Raw genomic sequence first — 16,664 nt, 5'->3', positions numbered from 1 at the left:
TCTCGAACGGGGTGCTCGGCGACCGAGCGAACTCTGATAGAGTACATAAAACCCATGGAAAATCTATACTCCAGGGACAGCTCATTCGCTTCTGCATAAAGGCTAAGTACCAGAGAGATGTACCAGTAGCTAATCGCAGTCCCTGGTGATGAATGCGATCTAACATCTTCCGAACTAATGCACGGGCAGAGTTATAGACAATACAACCATAATCAAGCTGAGAGCGAATGACGAAGCGATAGATACGCAAACGGCACAGTCGGTCAGAGCCCCATGATACATGTAACAAGACCCTGAAAAGAAAAAAAAAATTTCTTTTAAACTGTTTGGTTGGGGTATGCGTGTCAAAAAATAACTTTTATGCAAAACAATTTTGTTTTTTAGAGCAATATTGACAGCGAGAGATTTCTTTGAAATTTTGCAAAAGCAAAGTCCATGACATCATGGAATGGTCATTCACTCTTTCGACTTCAACCAGATGGTCATTTGTTTTTTTCACCTCAATGTGAAGGCAAAGCCTATCCACCTTTCCTCCTCGCTTTCGAAATGCGAGAGAAAACAAGTGGAGAGGAGGCGACTACCGACTAAATCGCATCTCGTGCCGTCAATATTGATCTAAAAATATTTTTTTCCGCGTAAAATTAATTTTTTTGACACGCGTGTCCCAACCAGACTGTTTAAAATTTTTCTTTTTTTTTTTGTTTAGGGGCCCTTTAAGGATATTCAGAGATTTAAAGAGATACTTCAATGAAATTTGAAATATTCCCATCGTGTTCAAAAATGAGTTGAACATGAACCAAAATATCCGTAAATGACAACCGCACGTTTGTATTTTGAGCCTGGTGGCTCTATTTTTCGTTATAAACGGCCCACTCTGGCAAGTGCTTGAAGAACAGCCAGCGGAGACCACGTGACATCCAACGCAATCGTGACGTAGTTCGTCTTGGGACGAGCAAAGCTACGGCGAGGCTGACGTCGAGAGGATGGCCTAGTCGTTGCAGCCACCTAAGCGGCTGCTTTTGTGCAAATTTCGAGTGACGGGTTAATCTTCTATAATCTTGTAGGGGGACAATAGCGACTTCTGAGACGCACAAAAGGGATTCTCGGGAAGAGGGCAGTTCCTCCTTCCCCCCTTCTCTCGTCGTGGCCGGAGGCGAGACACTCACCATCACTAGCTGTCAAGGTTCCTAGACGGGCATTACAAACGAGGCGTTAGCTACATCCACCAGGTGCTCTTTGCTAATTGTTTAATTTGTTTTAAAATTCCTTTTCGTGACTTTTTTAAAAAGGTATTGGTGTGTTCGATGTGATACTGCTCCTTTGAACACATATAGACCAAAAAATGAGCGCCGAAATTTTGTTGTAGTATCCCTTTAAGACACTTGAGTTTTAAGCTCTTAATCCGTGGAATGAAAGACAACGTGGAGTCAAACACAAGGCCCAAAAACTCGTATTAATTTTTTACAACAATAGGAGTACCATACATGTTCAGAGATGGTTCCTGAAAAATTCCACGTCGACGAGAGAAACAGACACAAGGTGTTTTTTCGGGAGAAAATTTGAAACCATTTTTATCGGCCCATTTGACCAACTTATTAAACCATTAGCGCCTATAGTCAGTTACAGGTTAAGAAGGTAGCGGCAAATGCCCCTCAAAGGGAATCTGATATCCCTCCGCCACCTCCGCATCCAATAGCGTCCCACCGTTTCCGTGACGTCGCGGCCAACGCGCGAGGAAGGGCTTGCCTTTCTGTACATATTTGCTTTATCTTTCGACTTTGACTTAGCATTGTGGAAGCCACGAGAGGGAGATTAGAGTTCCCCCCACCGACGGAAACAAATACGACTTTCGGGGATTAGCTTCCCCCCCCGATGGATACAAAGGCTGCTTTCAGGGGCTCGGTTCCAACTCCGATGAATACAAAGGTCGCTTTCTTAAAAAGTGGGATCGGAGACAAGTGGGAATCCATTGAAGCGGAACAAGGAGCGTTTCCAGTGAACTCTTCTTTCGACTGCGGAGAGATTTGAAACGGGCGCATCACACTTGTGGGAGGAGCTTCTCCTACCTTCTTGACTTGTAACCGACTATAGTGTACTTTCAGAAGTACAGGCACTCAAAACTATCTAGCGGGCGAAGGAAAACATTTAAAGGGACACTGACAGGGTATTTATTCTCGCCGAGGTTTTTAGTTGTACGTGACATAGGAGAGCCCAACTACCCAGAACAGAATTTGCGGCTCAAGATTCGGTTTCTTTCCGCCTGAAATCCGCCGATCGAAAACTGGCCAGTTTGAGTCGCGCTCACTCTCTTTTCCGTGGTCACGGGCCGCTTTCTAAGGTTTCGACGCGACCACCAAATTTAATCGAAGTCGTGGGTCATTGAAGGCACACAGTCAATATTAAAAATAGAAAAAAAAATAAAACCCATTTTTTGTGGCTTCCAAAAAGCTGCAAATACGTTGATTAAAAAAAAAAGAAAAAAAAGGGGTAGCACAGACAACCGGAAGCAATCTGTGCGTTCACTGCATAATTTTCAACATGGCGTCGTTTCGCGTATCGTGGGACTAGCGGATCAGCGGATGACGGGCATTGGACCTCTACTTCAGAACTGTCGTTCACATTACCGGCGAATTCTGTCTTCCTTCGAAAGAGAAATTTTGGACCGATCAAAAGAACTGATATTCATCCCGTACGACACCCCCAACCAGCAACCAGATTGCACGAAGACGTTGCCGACGTGGCTGAAGACATCGCTCGCTCAAACGTCCAGCACGAAGTGCGTACTTCGAGTTGAATACGCACGCGTATGGTTTCTTTACGAGGTGCAAATGTGACATACGCGTGGTGCTGCCCGACTTCAAGCCGGGAGTGCATGTATTGAAGGGAAATCAGCAGCAAACTTCCGACATACAGTCTATCCGCCGCATTACTACGTATGATTGAGTTCCTTCAGTAGCTCAGTGGAAAGACGTCCGCTTCACACGCAGTGGGCACAGGTTCGATCCCTGGTGTAAGTGTACTTTTTTTTTTTTTGTCAAATATTTAGCGATGTTTACATTTATTGTTTTTACACTGAAAAAAAAACAATTGTTGTGGACGATACATCGCTGGAACTAAATGGTATGGGATTCCATTTTTGACACCTGCGAACTCAATGTAGTCACTTTCCACAAAATGCAAGGAGCATATGAATCGGGTAGCGTCCGCTTTCCAAGCTTCGCATAACTGTTCCACGGGAATTGCAGCCAGCCATTGATCCCGATCCGTTGATCTTTTGGAAATTTGTGCACTCTGCCACACAATGCCACTTTCAGATGCAGGACATGTGAGGCAACTCGTCACGCAACATCTTGGGAGTGTTTTTTTCAGAGCCGATCACGGGAATTCACCACGGCACTCGGGCCCTCACTACTAATTGTCAACACTTAAATGTACAAAACAACTCATCTTGAAGTACAGAACAGCGAGCGGAACAAACATAACTGTAAAGGAATCACAAGGCGAACGAAAGCATTTCGTCTGCTACGTGTGGAGAGAAAAAGAAAAAAAAAAACCCGCATGGTCGGGTGTAGCCACGTGACTTCCGCCACTCACTCTATCCTCTCCACTTCTTCGTGCGGTGCGGGAGTTTCGGTTTTGGTTTCGAGCAGTTGCGTTTTTTGGCTTTATTAAAAGAATATGGGGCTCTGTAGAAAAATATTATTTGGGTAGTGTTCCGACACCACAATAAATCGCCTGACAAAAAAGGAAAAAAAAAATTTTGGGGGGTGTCAATGTCCCTTTAAGGAAATGACAAGTGCGGGAGCCTGACACCAGGGAGACGCGCTACCCCAAAAAAGAGTAGACGTATGGATGACAACCCGAAATGGGCGAAGACAGATGCCGATCAAGCGTTTGGACAGCACCAACAGAGGCGACTGATCAGCGCGCAAGAAGCGTGAAATCGAAGTTTTGTCACTCCTCTCCAGTTGATATTGTTTCAACAATTTTAGATCAGGCAATCCTGCTGCATATTGTAAGAAAAAGTGGCATGTATGCTAAGCAGAACAATGAGCACGGGTTTACACTGACCACAGGAGACTTGCAAAACTTCATTGGAATACTTCTACTCAATGGCTATCATAAGTCGCTTGCGGTTCGTAGTGACGCCACTTACAAATCACCTACTAAAGTAGGCGCCCTCCGCGTGTGGGTATGGCGGCCCACGTGACTGGGGTCCGTGGTGACGCCACTCACCAAGCACCAAACACCTATGGTGTAGGCACCCCTTGCGGGAGATAAGTGGTGGAGCTGACATGCTACAGATAACATTTTGCGGCGCCTTGCGCCAGGCCCCATTATCTCGTAAACGTCGGACGGAAGTGAGCAAAAAAAGAAATACACGACTGCGAACCCAGAAGGAAGCGCATGTGCAAAGAGCGAGTCTTGAGAGCAGCAATGCGCCGTCAGAAGGCGCAGCCAGTCTTTTCGGCTGGCGCTCCCATGCCCCGCAAACTTTTGCTGCTGACTGTATCTTGAAACGTCGAGGACCCACCTGAGAACCAGGAGACGGCCAACCCTTGGGCGGGAAGGTCGAAGGGTACCCTGGTGGCGCACGGGGGTCTCCATATGGGCCAGGGTGGTCCGGACCTTTGCGGTGGTCTGTCATTGTACCCTGCTGAGATGACCACTCCAAGGGGACCAGCGGAATGGGCTCCGGAGCACGCTCAAAGACGGGTGGTCTCTGTGGTGGCTCTGATTCGGACCAACAAGGCAGAGGTCAAGTTCCCAGCAGTATGCTATCCCTTTCGGCTCACTGCCACAGTTTTTCGACATGCCGCATCTTGAAACTTTCTGCATCTCTCTTACAAAGTTCCATTATTTTAGCAGACCACAATTTTTGCAGAGTGACCAGGCTAACAATTTAAAATTACTTGTGGAGTTGGCCCCTCCCATTTCTTGCACACCAGATGCACTGCCGCGCTGCCCTATGCTTGCTCCTCAACTCTTTCTTTATTGCACTCATTCAAATCGATCAATTTGATTGATGAATTTCAAACCCTTTTTTCGACGCATTCAGTTCCCTTTCTAGGTCTGTGGTGCCACCTACGATAACCACTCGAGTTTCAGTTTCGGTTTTTGCTTTTCCGCAAGGAGGCGATTTTTCACGTGCCTTTAAAGTACCAGGATCAGCGTCCTCGTCACGCGCCGATGCTCGTCAAAAAAATCACCTGACTCGCAATTCTGGTGTACATGCAATGAATTTGGTCCATGAAAGTGGCAGAAGTAAGTCAGAGGATGACTTTAATTCATTGGACTTTAATTTGGACAGTGGCAGTGGAATCAAATCAGCCTGGACCATTCACAGATGCCTGTCGGTATGTTTCATTTTGCGGACCGAGCGCATTTATTGCCTTCGTGAGCTCCTGCAAAGACACTAGGCATGTTCTGAACACATCAATTTTTCATTTTCATCTGCAGGGTGTCAACATTATATAGACATAATTTTATGCCATCAGCAGCAAAACGAGTGGAGTTTTCTTCGACAAGGCGACCCGGTCCCGGTCTTGACATAACGCTATGGTGAAGCATGAAACACTTTGGTCGGGGCTTTGGAGATTGGTACAGTCATCATGGGGGCTAACTTAAAATTTTTTTTTTTTTTTTCTACAGAAGTGTTGCACTGCTTTTTAAACTTGCAGGATTTGTTTCTACAAAAGTAAGGTACAAAATGTGTATATATATATATTTTTTTTTACTCCGAATTTTTTGCAAGGCACATTGAATTAAAATAAATACTTGTGTTAGTTACAGAAAATTTTACATTACATTTTTTTTTTCTTGTAGTATGCAATATATATCTTGCTTGACATTTACATTGTTGAAAAGAGAATTCTTTTGGCTACATTTTGATATGCTTTGGTACACCTAGTACTGTAATTTGCAGCTAAACAATTTTTTATTGAGACCACCTCATAACTGCCTTTTTTCCTGCTATAAGAAAAGAGTTAACCTCATGGGAGTAAGGTGTGAGCCACACTGTACCATTACTTCTCCGCAAATATTACAACATATTTTTCTGCACATCTGGTTTTATTTGTGTATATATCCTATCTCTTACATGAACATGGAAGTATAAAAATTTTTGACACGGCTTTCAAGTTCCTTAGAGAAAATTGTAAACTGTGATTTAGTTTCATGCAGGCAAACATTAAAAACTCTGTATCTGTGGCAATACAAAGCAGAATTTAGTACCCGCCTTTGCTATAAGTTTTGCCCAGTAAATGTATTTTCACAGTTAATAACTACACACAGCTATCACAATTACAAAAAAAAAAAAAATACATTACACTTGGTTTAGGGTTTTTCTTTTGACAAAGCTATACAAATAAGATACTGGGGCAAAATGACAAGCACCAAACACCAAAGCGTAATAAAAACCACAAGTAAATAAACACTAAAACTGAGAAGGCCAAATCCTGTACGTTGCCTCCCACAATAAGCGCTAACATGACATTGGCACTTTCTTGCCTCATGCTCATAAGGATTTGCATCTAACACCAGGTTTTGCTGCCATGGTTGGTGTCTTGCATGCTCGAGCTGTTTCACAAACTGTACAACTGCACTATCAAAGGGTGGTGTTTCACTTTGCTGGGGCAACAAAAGGGACCCTCGCTTTATGGATGTAATGGTGGCTGCAACTATAACTGCACATGCTAAATTGGCCTATCCACCCAACCTGCTCGAAAGTACTATAACTTTTTCCCAAACACCACTAATGAGACAAAACTGTATTTCGGCTGGCACGAGAAGGTTTCAAAAGTGTACGTGTCGAAACATTGTGGCATCACTTTTTGGCTTGCTACAACTTCCAACATCCCCCCGTCAACATTCCACTCCCAAGAGAGCTTTCGAGAGACAGAGAAAGAAGAAGCCTTTGGACCTTTAAAAGATTGCAGAGAGACGCAGAAGAAGAGTAACCCTCCACCGCAAGTTGGTTTAGGCCACCGGCAAATAGCGTGACATTAGGGAAGAACGTAAGCCTTCCTCACCCTCCAGGTTATTAACACTGTCCAACCAAGAGGCAACCATGGTGCAAAGTTTCCACTTGGACTTGGGAATGCCTTCCTTCACTGGAGGGGGTTGCACGGAAACAAACAAAAAGAAAGAAAACAATGGAACCTTCATCAAGAGGAATACTCCACCTAACAAAGAACAAAATGTGTGGCTCCTTTTTTATATTTTTCTTCCCACGAGCCAATTTTTATAGTGATGTGGAAATTAGAAACGCCATCAAAAAGTGCAGAAGTACTGCATTCTTCAGAAAGGAAGCCACTGTGCCCAGGGATGCAGAAACCTGGTTCTTGCTGTGAGGCCTATTGCACTCGGTTGAAAATAAGCTCAGAAGATGGTCTTTCCTTGCACCCCAGAAGCCGGCGAATTCCGGCCTTTTACAATAAATCTGATAAGCAGACTGTGTTCCGTCGATTTTAAGGTGGCACATTGAAGCGAGACCTTACACGTGATCAACACTATTACCTAATGCCCCCAAAGAGTGCACCTAACCAAAATAGGTGCAACTTTCCATTCACTGTGGCTTCCTCGCAATAAATGGCACGGCAGTTCTCATGCAAGTGCCATCACTGAAACCATAGTTCATGTTCTTTCTTAAGGGGAGACCCTGATCTTGAACATTTTTTGTTCTTATTTTTCATCTAATTTTTATTAAAGCCTCACATCTACTATAATTGTTTGTGCTAAGCACAAACATAAGCTCATTGTTTTCTTATCTATTATAGTTTTCAAAAAAATCTCAACTTTGATCCCAAATGTTTCTCCCCAACATTTTTACAATTCTGCCATCAAAAAGTATGGCACAAAGCATGCCGGCATATTCTACAAACATTAGAGTGTGCAGCAAATCATTCCTACAATTTTAGCTTCATTTTAGAAAAAGTTACAAGCTGAAATTGTTTCGCTGATAATTAGAAATTAGTCATTAAAGTCTTTGCCACAGAAAATTTTGCAGCTAACAATTTCAAGAAATATTACTCTTGTTGCACTCCCTGATATATAAGATATTAAACCCTAAAAAAAGTATTTCGATCCAAGTTCTAGATCAAAAGATACCATAGGCAAAACTGTGTAGTGACAAAAATATTAATTCTGAGAAAACAAAAAAAGCTTTTCAAAACATGCCTGCAAACAGCTTGGATATGAAACTTTGAATCAATGTAACTATATAATTGTGCACTTTCTGACTGCAGTAGTAAGACAGTATGTTGGTTGTTACTTCAAACATTTTTTTAAACTATGTTTTTGTTTTGTTTTTTTGTTTTCTTTTCAAGACCAGGGTTTCCCCTTAAGCATTAATGGATGGGGACAGTAAAGGGAAACAGGGCAACTTCTGAAAAAAGAGAACTGTGATCCATGATGAAGCATTTTATGAGGATGATAAAGCTAGTACTATTCGTTAACTAGTGACCAGCAGGCAATGCAACCCCCATATGAGGAGGAGGTCTCAATAAATCATGTGTTAGATATTCTGCAGTTCTACATGGATAGGTCATTCCATGTCTCCTGCTTTAATTTTAGAAAGATTACTGGGTGGCACAATCAAGCTTTACCTTTTACAGCTCTCTGTGTCGCTTCATAACTAGTGCTTGAAATATTGAAGAACACAGACTCCAGAAAGATGAATGGACTCTCTACAGAACGACGAATATCCAGAACAAGCCAATTTTGAGGTTAAGCATATGCCCTGCAAATAACTGTCTACCTCAGAAAATGATGAAACAATGAGTTGAGGAGATGAAAACAGCACAAGCATGTTCCACAAGGAGCGAGCAGCGTCTAGCAGAGCCAAGACTTCTAGCAATGCTGGCGTGACAGACAAGTGATGTTGAAGTCAAGTGAAAAGAGTGATGAGCTATGGTATTTACAATGAAGCACCATAACTTGTGTTATACATACAGAAATACTTCTGAAGTTTCTAAAGTTTCTAAAGTGAACTAGGAAAAACACCACTACCAATTACGCAAATATGGCATCAAGCAGCAAAAGTTCTATTTTAACCGAGGCATTTCAGAACAAACGGAAGAATGGACCACAAATTAGTCTGGAGTAGGCAATCAACACTAGCAATGTCAAAGGCAAGAGGCCGCATAAAACTTTTGCACATTTCTTGGGGTCTCTACGAGCTGTAAAACGGCTAAATGATGACAATGTATACGAGCACAGTGATTGTGATCTGGTCGATTCCAACACAGTAAATGCTCGACTCGCAGTAACACAGGGGATATGGGCAATAACCACACTGCTGGAGCAACCAAAGTAACCTGGCACAATTACTTTTGTTTGGTAGGGCAGCTTGAGGTGGAGGCGGCGGCGGTGGTGATGGCGGCTCCCTGACAACCTTGTTGATGATGCCATACACGGCCAACGTGATGGTGCTGTACCACCCACGCAACACCAGGCCGTCCGTCAGAACCTGCAAAAATCACTGCATTAGAGCCGGGAGACTTCAGCATGCACCCTTAACTGACCCATCCATGAGCACATGCCATGCTTTAGTGCACGGCAGGAGATCACTACACGGATGAGATCAGCACTTAAAGGGCAACTCCGCTCAATTCCAAAAAATTTAGGCTTACATGTGATTCAAATTCACAAAGCACTACTAAACAACTCTACGTCTTCGGATATGCGAAATGTGGAATATTATTTGTGTAATCCTAATTTAAACATCAGCTGATACCGAAACCGAAACTTCGGTTGCGTCAGGCAACATTGGTCTCAGGTCGTCAGAGTCATGGCCACGTCACGTCGAACCACGTGGTCTTGTGACGTTCGGGAGGGAGCAAGAAACAGGACACGCGACTGGGGCAGGTCGCTTTGCATGGCGTGGACGGTGATGGCCCGGGGGAGAGGGGGAAGGGGAGAAGACGAAAGAGGAGAAGGGGAGCGGAGAAACAGACCGATAAGCGCGCAGCGCATCCGTGTTACGGTGATCACGTGAACGCCCGGTCAGCCAACACCGGGAGGAGAAACTCATGACGTCATCGTTCAATTTCGCTCTGAGAAGTAAAAACAAGCAAAACGTGAGAATGACGTAGTCAAGCCTCTCACGTAGTGGCCCAATGTCGGCTGCTCCAATTCCGTGGCATTGACCGCACTGATGATTGCGCCTCGCGCCGCACGCTAGAGTTGGCAGATTTCGGCGACTTGGCTCGCTTGAAGGTTTGCTGGCCAGTTTATTAAATATATAAACGGAATTGGATCGTAATATTTGACATGGGGTCTTCCTATATGATACTGAAGAGGGCTACATAGTTTTCTAAATATCAAAAATGAAGCGGAGTTGCCCTTTAACAAATTCCAACAAAAGTACAATTTGAGGAGTTGCAAGAGTGTTTACGAACACAATTTCTGGCTCTTAGACTGAGTTTGGTGCCTGATAAAGTGGCTATTGTTCCCACCAATCTTCAGACCCTAAGCACCTTTTCATTTTGCCTTCTTGGAAATTGTCACTTTTTTTTTTTTTTTAATGAAAAAATGCCTGCATACGAGCACCATCTAGTAATCAGTTCTCAATTGCATCTGAACACCCCATACAAATGTAACTAAGTCTGAGTGTGATATTTAGAAAGCTCCACTGTTTATTTTTAACTAAACATTTTTCAATTTGTTTTATGTTAACCTGTTTATATTCAAAAGACAAAGCTGACAAAATCGGACACTAGGAAAATAAGTAGGAAAGCAAAAACTATAAAGAACCTATGTAAAAAAGCTGTCACTACTATACACTAGGAAAATAAGTAGGAAAGCAAAAACTATAAAGAACCTATGTAGAAAAGCTGTCACTACTATAGTCACACAAAAAATGGAAGATGCACTCTTCCTGCCAGTAGATCACAACCTTGTGCAAAAGGTACATGAACAATCCCCTTTAGAACTCAGGGCTAGTACAGATGAATCATCAGCTTGTACAATTAGAGGTACACTGTCCTACTCAGGAAGGCTTCCCCAACACTAAACTTGCAAAAAAAAAAACAAAAAAAAAACTCCTCTTCAATGTGTAACATATCAGAGGGGAACTATAAAAGAATACATACAATAGAACAGTCTCCAGCTTCCCGAATAAAGCTGTCTTCTTTTTGTGTTGAGATCTTCTTCTTTCTTTACAAGTTCCGATTTTCTTCGTCTTCTTTTCCTCATAGAAACACAACTCGGGTATTGCACGTTTTAAAGGGGCCGTGCAACGATATTGGGTAGGAATTTTTCTCACTTTACACGAGCTTACCGACATTAGTGGGATTCAAGAATACTAGAACGCAATGCCACTGACCAAGAAGCATCTCCGTCACGGTGAAATTCGAAGGATAAACAAATGTGGACATTTTTTTTTAAGCCTCTCATTCGCAATACTTGATGACGAAGTTGTGGGGACAATGCCAACAATGAGATTTCCGGGATTTCATCACCAAGCTTTGCGATACTTGCTGCGATGATATTTAAATGCGGCTCATACAGTGGACATGAGGACTGCGTGGGCATTCAATTTGTGCTCGTGACAATCAATGCCTCGACATGCATTTGGATAGTGGCTCGAGCCTAATTGCAACAACAGCTTGAATAGCCGAGACTTAACAATGTGTTGAACTCAGCAAGCGCCCTGTGCTGTGCCAACCCTAGCGTGCGGCTATGTCAAACATTGGCAGCATTTAATCGGCTCCAGAGATCACGTGGCCGCTTTTTCCGGATGAGAGTTGAGGAAGTAAACGCTGTTCGTTTCTCTCAGATTTTTCTTGCGACTGTCAATGTGTGGAGAAAAAAATCAACGCGTGTTTCATAGGTTATGAATCTCAAAGAATAATTTTAAGCAGTACTTACTGAAAGTAAAGTTATTGTTGCATCGCCCCTCTAAAAGGCACCTCTGCATTTAGAACTGATTCTGGGGAAGAGGAGGTAGGTCTTCCAATATGCAAGGTATATTCTGCTTTGTCAAAACAAGAAATGATGCCTCAAGGGTCACAAACTTTAAGTCTGTGCGAGACCAAAACAGCTCTTGATGACAATATGACCCTAACTATCGCCACAGTCGTCTCCATTGGCTTGCACAAACACTCCCCTGAATGGGTCTCCACCCATTATTCAAGTAGAGCTGGCACACTGAGTCATCCGTGTGCAGCAAGGATGAGCCTCGTATCTTAATGCGGCAAGCTGGACACCAGCCAATAAAATTTAAAATTGTAACAAAATAAAAATGTGACACTAAAAGGTATGGGCAAATGGTCATGCTACGGACCCATGGTTTCAGAGTTACAGCAAATATTAATATCATGTCAGTGACATTTAGTATGCAGTTAACTTAATACATCCTAAACTGAAGTCAGACATTTGTTCTGGGTGGAGATAATAACCAAATAAAAAACAAATGTGCATCTATAGAATGCATATTTATGTGACTGCTTCACATCAGCTTGCTACATTTAGATAACTTTCTTCAGATCAGCTATAAGACCAAGTGAAACGGCAGAAGGGGATCTTTCGTTTCAGAGAATGTAATAGATAAAATGGACCTTAAAGACAAAATGCAGCTGTTATATTCTTTCCAGAATTTCACTCACCTCTTTTGTAAGGAACTGTATGTCCACATTTTGCTTGTATTCAAAACTGTAAAAAGAGCTCACACCAATCAGAAATCCATCAAACACCAAAAATAAATATTTTTGAATGGAAAGAGCAAGTTTAATACCTCCCAAGTCGATCAAACGTGCTGGCACTCCTCTTGCTTAAGTCATTCACAAAAAATTCCACCTGGAACTGCGATGGATTTGTAGCACTGAAATGAAGAAAATTAGCCCACCCCCAGCATGCCACATCTGTAATTTTACCAGTCCACTTTCCAAAATAAGAACAAAAAGTTTTGACAGGTACAGCCCTGTGTACAGTAAATTCAAAGAAAACCAATAACAAGCAATGCAGGACAAATAGGGAAAATCAGTGTCCATCTTAACATCAGCTGTGATGTTAAACAAACTGTTAAAAAAAAAAAAAAAAACTCTAACAAGCCACATGTTAATGCTCTTCCAAATGCTTAGAGCTCCTTTTAGCAGCACCTCAGAGCTCTAATCTGGGCTCACTACTGCTAGCTGATGCTCTGAACACCTGCACTCAATACACCTAATTACATCCATTAGCTGATCAAAGGGACTGACTGTAAAGTACCAAAGCTTATGAGCCAAAAGTTTCCTTTCTGCAGCTTTTATTTCAATAATAGAGGCAAAGGATTTCTTTTCTCCAAAACCCTGAGGTAAATTTATTGACATGATTATGATGCCTTCATCTTCATACACCTTATATGTGGGCACTAGTCATCAACTATCGCAACTTTCTGGGGGCCATCAAAACCCTTTTAAAACAAACCCCAATGTCCTTCTTAAGAACAATCACTTTAGATGCAGCCTCCCTGTGACTTAAGTAGATTTGTGTTGTACCTTATAGATACAATGTGTATGTACAGAGCCTGTTTCACATACTACGGGCAGGACAGGTGACCGTTCCACCTTTTAAATGTGGGAACGCAAGCATACTCCCGTCATCTTTTAGCATCCTCAAACATCCGATGCGTGCCTTCGATCAGGTGCACCGCTGTGCACTGGACGTCCTCGTTCAACGAAGCGCACCCTCCCGGTGCAGCTTTCGTTGCCCCAACGCGCACCAAGCGAATCGATGGTGCGCCGAAGTGCAGTCCTATCAGGCATTGCGGCCAGGAGCGGGAATCGAGGAGATGGCGGGAATAGCAGACGCGCAGTCCCCAACTTTGAAATACTTGAGACAGCATACGAAAATGTGAGTACCGCCTTTGCATATGTGTTGACATGGATAGGATATAGCACTAGATACTCATCATGATTGTCACTTGTGCCCTATATTACGGACCAGAAAGCCCGATCACAAGTCTGGCTCGTGCTTCAGTTTCGGAGATTGGTTTCTGTGCTCCTTGACAGATGTCAGCGCCACCACTATTGCTCAAGAGTAACTAAATGGCAGAGCCAGAGTGTCGCCTTTATTTTCCATTTGCCACCAACTCGTCATTGCCGGAGGAGGGGTCACATGCGCCAAGTTTGACTTTCGTAATTGCGGAGAAGCAGCCTCGCCTCCAGAGCACTGGGTTTGGAGCGGAAGACAATTTTTGCTCTGCATTCTAAAACTGTAGATCTTACACTGAAGACTGACAACCAAGAAGCTTCTTGAACCTATGGACATTGTGTGTGTCACTTTGAACCTTTGGACATCGTGTGAGGTGCAACTGCATTCTTTTTATGATGCAAGCACCGTTTCAAGGAGGCCATGTTCAAGCACACAACACAACAATGCAGCGCACGTACACTTCCAAAGTATTTGGGAAGTCCACGACAGTGCATGCACAGTGGTGGCTTCATGCCGCTGTGTCTGTCTCATCTTCTGCAAGAGCGACATTCGCTTCTCCCGTAATGCCTAAAGTAAAAAATTTGAGACTGTTGCAATATTCTGCTCCACGAGTAAAGCATATAACATTTACTCTATATTGCTCCACCCCCTTAGATTATTTTGTCTCTTCTTTTCTTTTCTTTTTTTTCACTAAAAAAGTGTTTTATTTTCCTAGGAAAGAAAAGTTTGATATCTGCAAGAGCTGAAAAAGGTGAAATGGCCACATGACCTCAACGCAAAGATCCACTTTAGCCAAGGAAAAAATAAAGAAACTTTATCTGAAAGTGACGAGTGCTCTACCATTTCCAATGATGAGTCACACCACCTTTGTGATGACTCTGAAACTATTCAAAATCGGCAACCTGAGCGAAAATTAAAGGAAACATTTACTTGGCCTCTACTCGCAACTCCAACTCAACTCTGTTACATCACACCGCGGTGGTGGCACGTCGGGCGCACTTCTGGTATGGGGTTGTGGGCGGAAGTCGCCATGGGGGATGAGCGTTTCCGTGTTGTTTTGGAAGAAACCAGACAAAAACCTGCCTTCTCGTCAAAAACGCCGTGACTGGGGCTGCACCAAAAGAGATGGGAAAGGTTTGAAGATCAGTTTTCATCTGGTTTCTGACCTGCTCAGTTCATTTGAGAATGTGGATAGGTGCAGTGAAGAGGGAAACAAGACACCGTTGGACCACGATTGCTTGTGCGGGAAGCACTTCTGGTTGGATTCACGGAAAATTGTAGAAGTCAGATTTATTTGTTTTGTTCCAAATTAACGCAGGAAAACCGTCAGGTTGTCCGGACCACATACGGACCATGTTCAGCATCTTCACATTTAAACGGCCGTCTGATCTTTCAAAGTGCCGTCTGCTCGTTCAAACAAAAGCGGCCAGTAGACAAAACATTGTGATAAGGAGTGCAGGCCTCAAAAGAATTAAGTTTGAAGGTTGTTTGGGGAAAGCTCGGTGTAAACAGTAGATACCAAGGAGGTGTTAATCATGTTTACCAGTGGCCTCAACGACTTGTTATGCCCGATTTACTTGGTCCAATTCTGCTTAACATCTTCAGTATCGACGTCGAGCATCGCAGCTAGCTACCATCTACACTTTTGCAGCCCGAGCGACGTCGCAACTAATAAAAGCGAGCAGAATCTCATCATGTGAATAGGGCTTTAGCGTTCATTCCGCGGCGTTCACGCAGAATAAATTGCCAGATGTCACATTATTTACACGAAGTTTTGCGGTGTAACTAGCCTTGTTAATGACTGGAACGAAGCGCCAAAAGACGGGGACAAAAGAAGTAGGTAACGACGACACAAAGAAGTAGGAAACGACGACATTTCACTCAAGCAACTAAAGTAGTAAAACAGTGGTACGAAAATGTAGAACCAACAATTCCAACGCAAAGAAGAGCACGGGGACTTGCGCCGACACCAATAACGTCACACTCCAGTGGGCTGTTGATGCGGGACCCTGCACTTCTTACCCACACTTCATCACGCATGCGCGCCGCCGGTGGCGTGCTGCTAGGGGCGCACCGGTTGGTTTGTAAACATGAAAATTGGGTTGTGTGTATGTCTATACAGCCTAGAACTTGGTCTGCCTCAACAAGCGACGAGTCTCCCAACTGTAGATAAGAAATTTAGCCAGTGCAGTACAACCGCTAGCCTGGGGTCTTTAACGTGCATCACGCAGTAGTGATACACGACCGCATGCCAGTATGATGCTCATCCAGATCAAAAGGACAAGGGTGGGGATTGAGCCCAGGATCATGGGTTCTGCAGCGCAAGCTTTCGCTCCACGTGCTCAGAGCTGGTGTGCACAAGCCCACTCGGCCACCAATCCCCTTTTTTTTCTTCTTGTTTTCTTTTTTAAACATGAGTTTGTGCGTAGATGGTGGGGCAGTAGTTCTAAGATGACGGAAGAGACGGGGATCAAATCCTCGGAATTCGCTCGGTGACGCTGGTCAGTGTGCTAAACAAATTTACAAATATGAAGCGATCAGGGCAGGAAGGAGCACATCACAAGTGGCAGAGATGTTGACATGCATTAAGAAAATGGCCATTTTGCTCTTTAAAAGTTGAGAAGCAGAACACAACAATATCTATTTTAACGCTTTCGCTTTTTCCGTTAAAACAGCATGATGCATGAACACGCCGACCCGAATCATGCGGTAACAGCAGCACCAAGGTCGACAGTCCCTGCTGCAATCTC

At 43.5% G+C, this 16,664-nt stretch overlaps 1 protein-coding gene across 3 annotated transcripts in view; it reads right to left on the bottom strand.

Annotated features, from left to right (window-relative positions):
• Positions 1-16,664, bottom strand: part of LOC8030063 (protein virilizer homolog) — an 85,269-nt gene that overhangs the window by 67,160 nt on the left and 1,445 nt on the right. For 2 of the 3 annotated variants that reach the window (XM_029995669.4, XM_042287509.1), the window contains exons 3-7: positions 12,737-12,823; positions 12,609-12,654; positions 9,331-9,469; positions 7,032-7,112; positions 4,535-4,734 (exon numbers count right to left, since the gene is read on the bottom strand). In XM_029995669.4, coding sequence (XP_029851529.2) covers positions 4,535-4,734; positions 7,032-7,112; positions 9,331-9,469; positions 12,609-12,654; positions 12,737-12,823 — 553 coding nt within the window. The remainder of the gene's footprint in view (positions 1-4,534; positions 4,735-7,031; positions 7,113-9,330; positions 9,470-12,608; positions 12,655-12,736; positions 12,824-16,664) is intronic. The other variant, XM_029995672.3, reaches the window with a different exon arrangement.

The sequence above is a fragment of the Ixodes scapularis genome, unplaced genomic scaffold (genome assembly GCF_016920785.2).
Source record: "Ixodes scapularis isolate PalLabHiFi unplaced genomic scaffold, ASM1692078v2 PGA_scaffold9__187_contigs__length_104089568, whole genome shotgun sequence".
Classification (NCBI taxonomy): domain Eukaryota; kingdom Metazoa; phylum Arthropoda; class Arachnida; order Ixodida; family Ixodidae; genus Ixodes; species Ixodes scapularis.
Note: the sequence above shows the minus strand (reverse complement) of the source record. Positions and strands in the feature narration are given on the sequence as shown.